This window comes from Ovis aries, chromosome 8, assembly GCF_016772045.2.
Source record: "Ovis aries strain OAR_USU_Benz2616 breed Rambouillet chromosome 8, ARS-UI_Ramb_v3.0, whole genome shotgun sequence".
In the NCBI taxonomy this organism is placed as follows: Eukaryota; Metazoa; Chordata; class Mammalia; order Artiodactyla; family Bovidae; genus Ovis; species Ovis aries.
In genome coordinates this window covers 28,913,202-28,926,309 of record NC_056061.1, presented here as the reverse complement: position 1 = coordinate 28,926,309, position 13,108 = coordinate 28,913,202, and the positions used below count along the sequence as shown (strand labels likewise).

The following is a 13,108-nucleotide window of genomic DNA, read 5'->3' as shown; positions in this document are numbered from 1 at the left end:
TGAGCTGCGCTCAAAGAGGCCGCGGCGCGGCCCCGCCGCGTCCCCCAGCCGGCGCGGGCAGCCCCACGCGCCAGCCACTCGACCGAGCTGCCAGCACAACATTCCATTTAAAAATAACACCCACGTGCGCTGGTAAACAAGCGCGCGCGTCTTTCGGAGCCGCGTGCCCGGGGCGAGCCCGTGCGGCGCGCGTCCGCCCTCCTCCCGCACGTGTCTGCCAGCTCCGCCTGCGCAGCGCTAGCGAGGCCCAATCTCCGCCCCTTGAGCTGGCAGCGCACCACCGCGGAGTCCTGAGCCCTGCCGCTCCGGGGCCCTAGAGCCCCCCTGCGTTACCAGGCGTGCCCCGCAGAGTGCTTTCCAACTTTCCTCCCCAGATGCCACCTCATCGAGGCGGGACAAATCGCCTCAGGTCTGCTCCTTCCCCCCGCAACCCGGTCCTCTCAAACCCTCCTCCTTTTAACTCTCCCTTCCGTCAGCACGCGAAGGATTGGCTTCTGGGTTCGCCGTCTCTGTCCTCTCCTCCCTTCCATCGAATTTTACTCGATTGTTTATTATTTGATGGGGGGGCGGAGGCGGGGGGCGGAGAGGGGTGTCTGGGGCCTGGAGACGGGTGGCCGCGGCCAGTCAGAGCGCGGCATGGCTTGACGATTGAGCGGCGCAGCGAATGGCAATTCGGCGCAGAGATCCCGGGTCACGCGCTTGTGGATACAATGACATCATCTGTTTGTACGCGTCGAACTAGCTTGGTGCAGGGGCGGGGCCGCGCGTCACTTGAGTGACGGGTCCTGCGCAAAGCCCGGAGCATGGACTGGGGTGGATGGGCGCATTCCTGCCTACGCTGAGTTGGACCTTTTTGTGTATGCGGTTGTTGCCGAGACCGCTCTGGACTGCTTAAGATACTTCTCGTGACTTGGAAGGATGGGGCGGGATATTTATAAATCAAAATTGATAGACTCTCGGTGTGTGTGTTGCATGTAGTGCATTCTTAGTGCACGAATGAACGACTTGGGTACTGTCGTAGGATAAGGACGTGTGAAGATGTTTTTCTAAACCTGAAGAAGTGTCTTTATTTTTAAAAAGTTTAAAAAAGCACAGTTAGCTGCTTTGCCGTCATTTAAAAATTAGACTCATTATTTCCCCTTCACAGTTGTTCAGAATTTGTTCTTGCATTTAGGAATATGGAATAATTTGCTTTTCTCCCGAGTCAGTTACACTTCTCCACTCGCTGGCCATGAAATTCATGCGAAACGAAACACGACTGCAGTCAAGTGTCCTACGTTAGAGACTCAGTTGCAAACCTCCTGGTTCCTGATCAAATCTGAGAGCATCAGCTTATCGAAGTCCTGAGGACACCAACATCTTCGCTTGCCAGTATTTTCACGCTGAGGTAACCCTTGCCGCCTGCGGTCAGCATGTTATCTCGGGTGTTACCTGGTGTCCGGTTCTAATGGGGGAACCGGACACCAGGGCGGGCCCAGAGCCTGGCGGAGCGACGGGGACCCTTCGTCGCTGGGGAGGGTGCCAGGCGTCCTGCTTGGAGTCTGGGAGGCCACGCGACTGCGCTCGTTGAGCGTTTGGAGCTCTGCTGGCCCCCCTCCCTCGTCTCCTGAGCCAGCGCCGTGCTTTGTTGTTGAGGCTCGCAGGAGGGAGGAGGAGCCCGCCGAGTCTCGGTCCCGGCGCGCGCCCTGACACTCAAGCCTGCAGCCTCTCGGAACCGGGTCGCGCAGGCGTGCGCGCGGGCGCGCGCACACACGCACGCACGCGAGCACAACCCGGCTCGCCGCCCAGCCCTCCCCCTGGGCGGGGACCTGCCCGCCCGCCCGCCGTCAGCCTAGGTTGAGGCACCCTGCGTGTGTCTATAACTTTGTGTTGCTGCCTCGGCCGCTCTGCTTGTGGAAGGGAGGAGGAGGAATGTGGAAGGCGGCGGGGCGCAGGCTGACAGGCGGTTTCTCAGGCGGGCTGCGGCGGCGGCCGGAGCGCCTCTCGGCCGAGGTTGCGCGCCCCTTCCTCATCGTGCCCCAGGCCCGCGCGGGATTGTGCGTCCTCCCCCCTCGTCCCTGAGGGGAAGGAACCGAGGTAGGCGCCGGAGCTGTGAGCGGGTCGACCGCCTTCCCGGCGACTCCGGATCTGCTTCTGAGCTGGGCCAGGCGCTTCCCTTTTCCCTCCCCGTGACTCGGTGTGCGCGCCCCTCTTCTCTCCCGCTAGTGTTTTTAAAGGACTTGAGTGAAGGGGGGGAAACTGTCAAGATGGCAGCAGCGGGAGCAAGGAGGTGAAGAACGTGCTGGTCTGAGCTTTCTGGCGGCCCGGGAGACTTGGTGCTTCCTGACCTGTTGGAAGATTTACGTTCCGACTTGCCCCCTTCTCCCGTTCTTCACTGGGAAGGGGGTGTAAGGCACAACGCCCGTGGGAGAATAAGCCTCACAAACCCCGAAAGTGGCCGTTGCCGCTCGGCTCGACCCTTGGCAAATACCCACCGAGCTGCTTGCCCTCCTTTTTCCCGGCTTCCCCTTTTTCTGGAAGTGACAAGGGCCTGTTTGCGCTCGGACCCACGCTTGCCCTCTCAGCCCGCGGGCAGAGAGGGAAATAAGGAGCTTCCCGCGCCGTCCCCGGGCTCGAGCCCTCCGCTGGGAGGGGGTGGCAGAGGGGCGCGGAGGCAGCAGGGCCGGGGACTGGAAGAAGAGCCGAAGACGCCACAGACTTTGGCGGCGGCGTCGCGGGAAGCACTTGAGCGGGCCCGAGCGAAACATAAACAAACGCACGCCCGCCCGCCCGGACTCGGGCTCGGACCGCAGCTGGGCTGCGCCAGCGCCGGCTGCTGCCCGCTTTAAAGGCGCGGCCCGCGCCCCTCCCCCGCCCCGCCCCTCCCCCTTCTTCCCCGCCCAGCCACCTAGCCCAGGAGAGACCTGCAGCTCCGGCGGCGGCGGGGGAGGGGGTGCCCCGTGCGAGCCCGTCGATTCGCTCCCGTCTCCCCAGCGGCCTGGTCTGGGGGCGGCGTCTGCTGCGCCAGGTTCGCGGGACGCACGTCTCCAGGTCTGCCTGCTCCTGGGAGGCGGGCGCGGTGCGGTCGCGAAGCGGTGGCGGCGGCGACGGCGGGCGAGGACTCGCCGAAGACTGGGTTCCAGCCCGGGATAACCAACTCTCCTTCTCTCTCCTCTCGTGCTTCCCCAGGCGGCGGCTGTAGCGGCGGCGGCGGCGGCGCCGCCTGGGAGCCCGAGCCTTCTCGGCGCCCCCGTCCCTCCCCCGCCGCACCCCGCCCCGGCGCGAGAGGAGAGCGCGAGAGCCCGAGCCGCGGGCGGGCGGGCGGGCGGCGAAGATGGCAGAGGCGCCGGCCTCCCCGGCCCCGATCTCTCCGCTCGAAGTGGAGCTGGACCCGGAGTTCGAGCCCCAGAGCCGGCCGCGCTCCTGTACGTGGCCCCTGCAGAGGCCGGAGCTCCAGGGGAGCCCGGCCAAGCCCTCTGGGGAGGCGGCTGCTGACTCCATGATCCCCGAGGAGGAGGACGATGAAGACGACGAGGACGGTGGCGGTAGGGCCGGCTCGGCCATGGCGATCGGCGGCGGCGGGGGCGGCCCGCTGGGCTCTGGGTTACTCCTGGAGGACTCGGCCCGGCTCTTGGCTCCTGGAGGGCAGGACCCCGGGTCCGGGCCAGCCCCCGCGGCGGGCGCGCTGAGCGGGGGAACGCAGACACCGCTGCAGCCTCAGCAGCCACTGCCACCGCCGCAGCCGGGGACGGCTGGGGGCTCCGGGCAGCCGAGGAAATGCTCGTCGCGGAGGAACGCCTGGGGGAACCTGTCCTACGCCGACCTGATCACTCGCGCGATCGAGAGCTCCCCAGACAAACGGCTCACTCTGTCCCAGATCTATGAGTGGATGGTGCGCTGCGTGCCCTACTTCAAGGATAAGGGCGACAGCAACAGCTCTGCCGGCTGGAAGGTGCGTACCCACCTGGGGCGGGCGGCCGGACCCGCCGGGCCTCCTGCGCAGTGCGAGGCGCGTCTTCGATTCGACGGAGCGCTCCTGAGGGCGCGGGGGAGAGGGGTTGGCAGGGAGAGCCTCCGCTGTGAGGTTTTGGGGGTTTTGTGTGATCCCGGAGGAGGGGCAACCGGGGACGGCCGCGAAGGTGGCAGGAGAGAAGGCTCCTGGGGAAACCTCAGGCATGGCCAGGTGAGGCGAGGGGTTGAGGGACACCGGCGAGGGAAGGACAGACGGACCGGAGTGAATTTGCCGGATTCCTGGGTCATCGCAGAGAAGGTAGGTCTGCGGCCAACTTGGGAGTAGAAGTCCCCCATCGTGGGGGTGCGGCGAGGCCACTACGGGGGGAGTGAGGGAACGGGTTGGGAGGAGTGGATTTGTGGTTTTAAGTCAGTCGCTGAAGCGTGGTGTGTTGTGACTACCTGGATGAGAACCCTTGTGCCCAAGTTTTCGGGCTTGTGGGGTTTTCGCTCCCACAGGCACATCAATCCAATTACAAAAAGCGGTGGTTGTAAACCTCTTCCTGGCCGGTTTCCTTTCCTTGCCTGTGTCCACACCTCTGTTCTTCAGAGATGTCTCTACAGCAGGTAGCTTCTGAGGTGCTTTGGGGCCTGGCACGGGCCAGCCCTTTTACCTCAGCGGGGACTCGCTGCACCTGCTGGCTTCTGCGCAGAGGTCCGGATTCTGGCGCTGTTTGAGGCAGAGGGTCCAGGTGCCCAGGACCCGCGCCTGGCGCCTCACCTGGGCCTTGGGGAGGGAGGTTTGCTGGCAGGGCTGGACCGTAATGGCTTCTACCTGTAAGTGAACCTGAAGAGAGGCTCTCTACTGTTCGTTTTCAGCCTCTTGGGGCACTGGACACGTGGTAGGGAGAGAGGTGTGGAAAGGCCTATGATGTAATGACTTCCTGCAATTGGGCATCCAAAGAGATTAACTCCTGTGCCCCTGCTGGGCCGCTGATACCCAGCGGCTTTGCTCTTGCACCTCATCCTCCTGGCCACATCTCCCAAGACAGGAATGCATACCAGGCTAAAGGGAGCCCTGTGCAGCTGTAGACACATATCTTTCTGTCTGTTGCTTCTAGTAACAAGTTGGATTTTTTTTTTTTTTTTAATTAAAAAGGTGGTTGCTTCCTCCTTCTGTCCCTTCCTTTGTTGTCTTTGGGGAGCTCTGTACTTCCTAGATTCCAGTGGGTGTATAAAATAAGAACAGTTTGACCTTAGGTGGAGAACTGAAGCACTGGAGAGGAGCTAGTACATGAAAAAGCTAAAGAATTTAGTGTCATTGACTTTTAATTTGGTTTAAAAAAATCTTGAAATATGCCTTAAAATTTTTTTATGCTTAGTATAGGGAAAGGGTTTGATACTTTAAAAGGAAAACAAGTGCTTTGATATTGTTCCACAAATCTATCTCATCCTTGAACAAACGCTGTTATTATGAATCTTAGGTTCGATTCAGTTGTATTGCTTTGCAAAAGAATGCCAGTTTTGTGATAATAGGATATTTATGAAAAGGATGAGAATTCTGTTTCAAAGCAGTGCTGATGTGATACTTTTAAAAATTGAGTTTTCAAGTGGATAGCAAGGGTTGATCTCAGTGTATAGTGTTAGGAAGGGATGAATTTGTGGGATCTAAGAAGATGGATTGGGTGGGGTGTGGAGTCTTTTCCAAATTTCTCACACTTGAAATTTAGTCCTACAAATTTTGGATTTGGTGCAGAGAATCTGTTAGTTAAAAGTTAGCTTTAAGTTAGTTAGAAAGTTAACATAGCAAGGGTTTTCACCTTTTTTATGATTTTTAAGGTTATGAAAGTAGTTTTCCATAAGTAATATTTCTTGCATCATGTTTATGGTTAAAGATAATACCAGTTTATGGCATTTGAAAGTTTTTTTTTAAGACTTATGTGGGAAAGTGTGGCTACCAAAAATAACCATGAATTGATACTGAATTTATTATATTTTCACGTAGCTTACAGGATCTGCAATAGAGATTTGGGGCCTAGTCTTAAACTTCGTGGTTTTATATCTTAACTCTTTTTGGTCTCATGGTTTGTTTTTTCCTTCTCTGCTATCTCATTTTTCTTTAACTAAAATCTTATGAAGCATTATAAATTGAAACTGTCCAGCAGTCATATGTTTAATACTGGGTGCATATTTTATGAATATTTTATCTTTAAAATTTTACACCAGGTCCATTTCTGATTATCGCATGATAACTAATCCTTGAAGACTATAGAGATATAATTGAGTTAGAGTTTTTGCAAGATGATCTTTACCAAAAGATGCAGCCATGCAAGAACTTCCAAATCTTTGATGATGGAGAAGGCCCTTTGAAACTGGGGCTGTGGTTTCACATTCCGATTATGAGTAATAGCCAAGCTTTTTTTGTGCTTGTGGTTTAGTGGAGGTGGAAGAGAGGGAAAAGGGAGAGGTCAGGAGCTAATTGTGACCTATTTCTACGCATCCAAGTTTCAGGAGTTGATTCCTATCATGATTAGTCATTTGGAAGCAGGTGTGTGCTTTTAAACCACGCTACTTTCATTCTGCGTTTTACATTCAGGTTTTTAACTTCTAAAAATGTCTAGAATTCAGGTTAACCTCTGCCAGTCATGTGTGCACATAGGTGTAGTATGCAGCACCTAGGCCTTACTTCTTTTGTAGTTTTTGGGCCTTTGTATTAATGAGATCTTGTAACTAGAATTATCACCCTAAGAGCATAGAGCGAATTAGAAAAGAGGTCTTAGCGATCAGAATCAAGACCAGTGAATCAAAGCTCTGGTTGCATGTAAGAATTATCTGGGAGCTTTTAAAAAATATCAGTACCCAGAGAACCTGATTTAATTGGGCCGATGTGAGGGTATTGGTTGGTGAGGTTGTTTTTGTTTAATTTTTGAAGTTTCTTAGGTGATTCTAATGTACAGCCAGGACGAGGTTTGCTGATCTAGTTCAGTCCCCTTATTTTATAGGTGAAGATCTTGATTCTTCAAGTTAATGACTTTACTAAGATCACACAGCTGGTTAGTACAGAGATAATTAGCAGCCTGTGGCTCTAGAGATCTTTATTACACTATTTTTTTCTCTTTAAATTGATCCTTTCTAAAGGTTATGTACTAAGCACTGGGTAGTCTTACATAAGTAGAAGTTGTTTTCCTAAAAAGCATATTTGTCTCTCCATCTAAAAAATCTCGGTTATTATTTCAGCATCGGGAAGATGACTGATTATTGGTAGAGGCTGAGTGAGCACACAGTGTCTGTAAAGCTGTCTGGTGCCTATCAGGAAAGAGTACTTAGGAACTGTGAAGTGACAAAGGTGGCAAAAAAGGACCATTTTAACAAAAGGAGGAAGCTCTTGGTTAACTTGAATTTGTAAGATGCAAACCGTGCCAGGGAGAAAGGTGATAGCTATCTCGCAGGTTCCCTTACCTCAGGCATTAAAGTAGAAATGAATAATCAGATGTGGTTAAAGGGGGAAAAGGTTACATTTCCTTTAACTCAGATTAAGCTTACTTGCGCTGCACCGTTAATTGAGCTGGTGAGGTCTCTGTTTCCTCCTGTCTCAGGCAGACCTCTAGAACTCCCGAGTTTACCTGGTGAGGCCCATTTTTCACTGATTCTCCTGCACACGCCCACTCATCAGTGCTTCCCGTGGGTCAGGGCACAATAATGTCAGGCGGCTATGAGTTTCTGTGGTGGTTCCTACAGCTTCACAAATGTGAGAGGACTTCTGCTGCTGCAAGTGACCGAGTCTTCCTTCACGTGAGAATGTGTCCTCTTGCCGATTCTTCGCAAGGTTAAAAGATGAGGGCTGGCCTGCCGCATAATACTTGCTCACGTCCTTACAGTTCTAGCTCTTTAGATGAATGCACCCAGTTCCTTTTCACCATACTGTATTTTTTAAATATGTTATTTTAACTGCAACTTTAATGTTTAAAAATATTTTCAACCATTTCAAAATGACAGAGGCATAATAATTTCATACTGGCCTCTGATTTTGACCCCAGTCACCTTTTGGACTAACTCACTAAAGGGCCAGTTAGGGTTGTGCTGTACGAGGAATCTGTCTTCAGCTTGGCCCCTGTTGCTGAAATACTGTTTTGTAATTTCCTTCGGCAGTACTGTCTTCGTCAGTGATTCTCAACTAACATACTTCCTCTTTCTACAGTGGCAGTACACTAGGGGGACTGTTTTTCTTCTTTTTCAAAGCTGTGTCATCGACCTATGAGGTGAAGAAATTGACCATTTTAGACTTTGATCTGTGAGCCCCATGTAACAGAGAGGCTCTTTTAAAAAGAAGTTAAGTGTTTGTTTTGATATGTTTATCTCCTTCTCTGAAAATGAAATGAAACTATGCAGACTTATTTTTAGGAGTTTTTAGGAGGGTTCTATTTTAAGGGAATGATACCATAGAAGAACATCTGTAGTTAAACTTTTTAATACTCTACTTATGATGCTTACTTAAAACCAGCACGATATTTTTATTTGGAAAATTTGTGAAGAAGCCTTGTCCCACTAAAAAAATCATTTACCTGATTTGCAAAAATTTAGCAGACATTGTTCATCTAAATATCTTTATAAAAATGCAAAGATAAGACTGTTTAAGCTAGTGCCTTTTGAGAAGATACCCAGCTTACCCCTTGCCGATCAGTTTTTGGATTCCCTGGGCTGGAGAGAATGAAATTTATTTTGTTTTCATACTCTTTTGTCTTGTCTGTGAGGAACAGGCTCAATCCTATTTTTGACTCCTCGTTTTTCTCCTCACCTTTTCCTGTATCACAAATGGAGGAGCCCTGAGGGCCACTTGGACTTTCTGCTGCTATAAAAAGAGCTGGGGATGACATACATGCAGGTGGGTTGTATCAGTGGATGATGCAGCTGGTGCACAGTAAGTAAAAGACTGAAAAGAGAAAACCCTTTTTACTCATTTGCATCTCATGCCATTTCATTCATTCAGCAAATATTTATCAAAGGCATGCAGTGTGCAGGGCGTTCTGCCGGGCCCAGGGATGTAGTGGTAGCACAGGGCAGATAAGGTTCCAGTTCACAGGAGTTTGTGTTCTCTTGGGGGAAGACAGAAAATAAACATGCAAATCTGTGCCCTGTAAACTTGTCATCGTTGCCCCTTCTCTTTGCCTTTTTCCCATCTGTACTTCTGCTTTCCTTAGTGCTCCGGCTCTCTGCGGAGAAGTCACCAGCAAATGGCAAAGTGGATGCTGGGCCCTGGCTTGGAGCTGGCCTTTAGCTCTCTGCAGATCATAATTTTCAGCTTGCTTTGGAGATGCAGGGCCTCTGTCACATGGCTCCTGTAGTCTGGATCTTTTGGGGAGAAGCTGGAATTAGAGCACACTGGTAGCCCTGTACTCATCTTGGGTCCCCAGTTCTGTCTTATGGGGTCACGATATAGGACCAGCCTCTTGGCGTGGATGTGGAGCCTTGACGCAGTTGAATTGTCTGTATGACTTCTTGTCTCAAATTAAACACTAAATGAAGTCTTAAGGATTATCTAAATACTTCATTTTGCAAGTAAGGAAACAGGCAGGAGCATGTGAGTGACTAGCTCAGGGACCCAGAAGTAGCAGGGGTGGAGTTAAATGTGTCCCTGTGAGCCCAGGGCACCAGTGTTCTGTAATGTCTGTTGCTAACCATTGTGGTTTCACAGCTGTTCGAGTCAGTGCCTCCATTTCTGCAAATTCTTACTTCATTTTCTCTCCTCGGCTCCCCTCCCCCATCCTCTAGATTGGCTGGCCAGCAGGAGAGTAGCTGTGTTTCTCTTTTTGCATTCTCTTTCAGCACTCAGCTCACCTTGCTGGAAAAGCCTATTCTCTCAACCTCGCCCTACCCTGCCCACCTCCTGACTTCTGTCTGTTCCTTTTGCCATTTTTCTGTGACTCTTCTATATTTTCAAGAACAGTGTAAGAACCTTGAAAGCAAGGAAGGTGCCTACCCGACAAAAACATTTCTGATAACTTGGAGCTGCTTTTGCACTGATTATGTCCTCAGCCCATGAGCTTACCCTTGTTCTGGGACAGTGATACTGGAAGGGGGATGATGTGACTCAGGAGTGGAGTGATGTCATGTGTAGAATCTTTTGGATACTTGTAGCTACGAAGGTGGCCCAGACCTCCTAGTGCTGGTATCGATACGATGTCATGTAATTATGAAATGGTGCTGTGCTATCTAAGGCATTTCTTAGTGTCTTGTTTCCTAGTGTAGAAGTCCCTGAAAACTTCATCAGTGCCAGTCGTTACGCATCACAGAAACGGAGAGAAACCTGATCTTGGGATGACCTTTCCTGAAGAGAAAGTTGAAATCATGTTTTCCTTCTGTGTGTGGACCCTGCTTTATGCAGCATCAGTATTACTGTCTAGAAAGAGTCACCAAATATACATATCCACTTCAGAAGCAGAGCTCTGGTGTAAAATTAAGTTGTCCAAAGTGTTTTGCATTTGCAGATGTAAGTCTCAGATGTACGTGAAGTTTTACATAATGGATTGGTAAATACAAGTCACAGATGAAGGAGGAAGAGATAGTGAGCCGTCTGAGCTGGACCTGTCCAGGGCCAGTCTGCCTCTCTTCTGAGATGGTTTTCTGAATAGGTGTTTTGGCTACTGATTATCATGGAAAACCTCAATTCTGATCAAATCAGTGTCCAGACAGGCTCAGCATCTCTCATCATTTTATTCTTGATCGAACGACTTCCATTTCTCAGTATTATAATTTCCCCAGTTGGAAAAAGAAGTAAAATAGCAAGCATCTGTAGAATATTGTGATGTATCACTCCTTTCTGGTGAAATACAAATGTATGGAGTATGCTTCAAGCTGGGCTTCCCACCCCCCTCAGAATGTGTATTTTCACTTGGACCTTTTTGGGATATTTTAATCTTGAGACTTTTTCTCTGCAGCATGTCAGTCCCTACTATGAGATAACGGTACAAAGTCAAGTAGATAAAGTTTTCTGGTGGCCTGTGGTACTTGCACTCATTTGGTCCTCTCATGATTGTGTGTAGTGAAGAAGCCAGCTTATCTTCTGGGGGCTCACCATGCCTGGGTATCCAAATGCACCCCCATTCTGCAATGAAGAGGTGAGCTTAGAGCAAGGAAGCTGTGGCTCACTTGTAGGGGGAAAGGCCAAGGTGGGAAGTGGCCCCTGCCACACACAAACAAAATGCATTAGCTTTCCTTTGGAAAAGAAAACCCATAATAATTCCAGCAGATGCCTTTGACAGTTTTCAGTATGTGTTTTGTAATTTCTTATTTATTTCTGTGAAGACTTTTGAGTGTGCATGTGTGGGAGAATTTGCATCGTATTTTTTCCTGTGTTTTGGATATCTAGTGAAATTAATAACTTGGCTCTTGCAGCCATTGAGAATTTTCTTTAAATTTAGAGCCAGCAGAGGGAGTGCACATGTCTTTAAACTGATCTTGAGTTTTTTTCCCCACATAGCTAAAATAATACCTTGGTTAAAAACACCAAAAAAAAAAAAAAAAAAAAATCTGTAATATATAGTGTTTCCATGTAGGCTTATGTCATTGTTAGAAAAGGATAATTTGGAGGAGAGAGTGTTTAAAAACTTAAGATAACTTTTTAAAAAAGGGAACTTTGGTCTTCTGAGACTTATGGTCTAATTCCCATCCTCAAATAATTAAACGCTTTCTAACTGAAAATTTTCCTCCTCTGTTTCACATATTTTTGCTACTTCACTCTTTTTTAAAATTTATTTATTTTTTAAATTGAAAGATAATTGCTTTACAGCATTTTGTTGGTTTCTGCCAAACATCAACATGAATCAGCCACTTTCAGGGGAGTCGGAGTACTTCACTCTTGAAAACATGTGTGAATGTTCTTCTGTACCTGATAGCACACGTCACAGTGTGTCAAGATCAGTGGGCTCTGTGTTTTAGTGCTCTTTTGGTTGAGACTCTTGATGTTTTCCAAGACGTCACTTTCCTGTAGGTGAAAGAAAGGCAGAACCTCCATTATTCTTAATTCAGATTTAGCAGGCATGGACCTGCTAGCAGTTTTGCAATCTAAAGTTCTGTAATTCTGTGTTCTGTAGTTTGTCGCACTCTTCACATTGCCCCGTATTCTGGTGGTGGCGGCTTATTTTAATTTGGGAGCTGTAGTGGGTTGAATAGTACCCCTCCAACCCCCCCATTAAGGTCCACCTGTAACCTCAGAGCGTAACCTTGCTTGGGACTAGGATCTCTCTGGAGGGAGGTAGTTACATTAAGGTGGAGTCATATCGGATTCACGTGGGCCCTGGGTCCAGTGACTGGTGTCCATGTGAGGGGGGCAGAAGACATGGTAGATTCAGAGAAGGCTGTGTGACGCCATGGCAGGAGGCAGCACAGTCACAAGCCAAGGAGCGCCAGATTGCTGGGGGCGCCAGGGGCTGGTTGGAGGCCAGGTGGGACCCTCCGCTGCAGCCTTCAGAGGGAGCATGGTGCTGCCCACACCTTGACTGTGGACTTCTAGCCTCCAGCACTGTGAGAGAATATGTTTCTATTGTTTGAAGCCCCTAAGTTTGTAGTAATTTGTCATGGTAGCCCTAAGAACACACAGGAGCACAGGGATGGAAGAGAGGAACATGAAGGGTTACAGATAGAGGAGAAGAGGAAAAGAAGGTTTTATTTTTAAAATTGAGATATAATTGACGTAACAACATTATTAGTGTCAAGTGTACAACATAAATGATTTGGTATTTATACATGTTGCAGAATGATCATCACTGTAAGTCTAGTTAACATTTTTCTTTTTCTTTCTTATGTTGAGAACTTTTTAATATTTACTCTCTGAGCAACTTTCAGATACCTAAGTATTAACTATATTCACCAAGCTGTATATTGCATCCCCAGGACTGACTTATTTTGTAATTGGAAGTTTGTCTCTTTTGACCCGCTTCACCCATTTTGCCCTCTCCCTCCAAATTTATATTTAGATTAAAATTAAAATGTTAATCACTCCTAGGCTACTTTCTGGTAACTTAAATTTCTTCTTTCTTCATCCTGCTGTGAGGCACAGAAGGGAGGTGTGAATTCCCCTCATTTCCCAGTGAGAACTGCTGCAGTGAGCCTTCCACCCTCCGTTTAGCGTGTATCCTGGGCACCCTCCCTAACCTTCCCACTCTGCTTACTCAGTTTCTGC

General features: G+C 49.6%; 1 protein-coding gene across 7 annotated transcripts in view; it reads left to right on the top strand.

Annotated features, from left to right (window-relative positions):
* Positions 1-249: 249 nt before the first annotated feature.
* FOXO3 (forkhead box O3) overlaps positions 250-13,108 on the top strand; it is a 123,084-nt gene continuing 110,225 nt past the window's right edge. For 3 of the 7 annotated variants that reach the window (XR_009601488.1, XM_060419173.1, XM_060419172.1), the window contains exons 1-2: positions 250-1,387; positions 3,169-3,931. Coding sequence is in view for 3 of the 7 variants with exons in the window: in XM_060419173.1 (XP_060275156.1) it covers positions 3,314-3,931 (618 nt within the window). In the remaining 4 variants the exon portion in view is untranslated. 7 annotated transcript variants of the gene reach the window in all.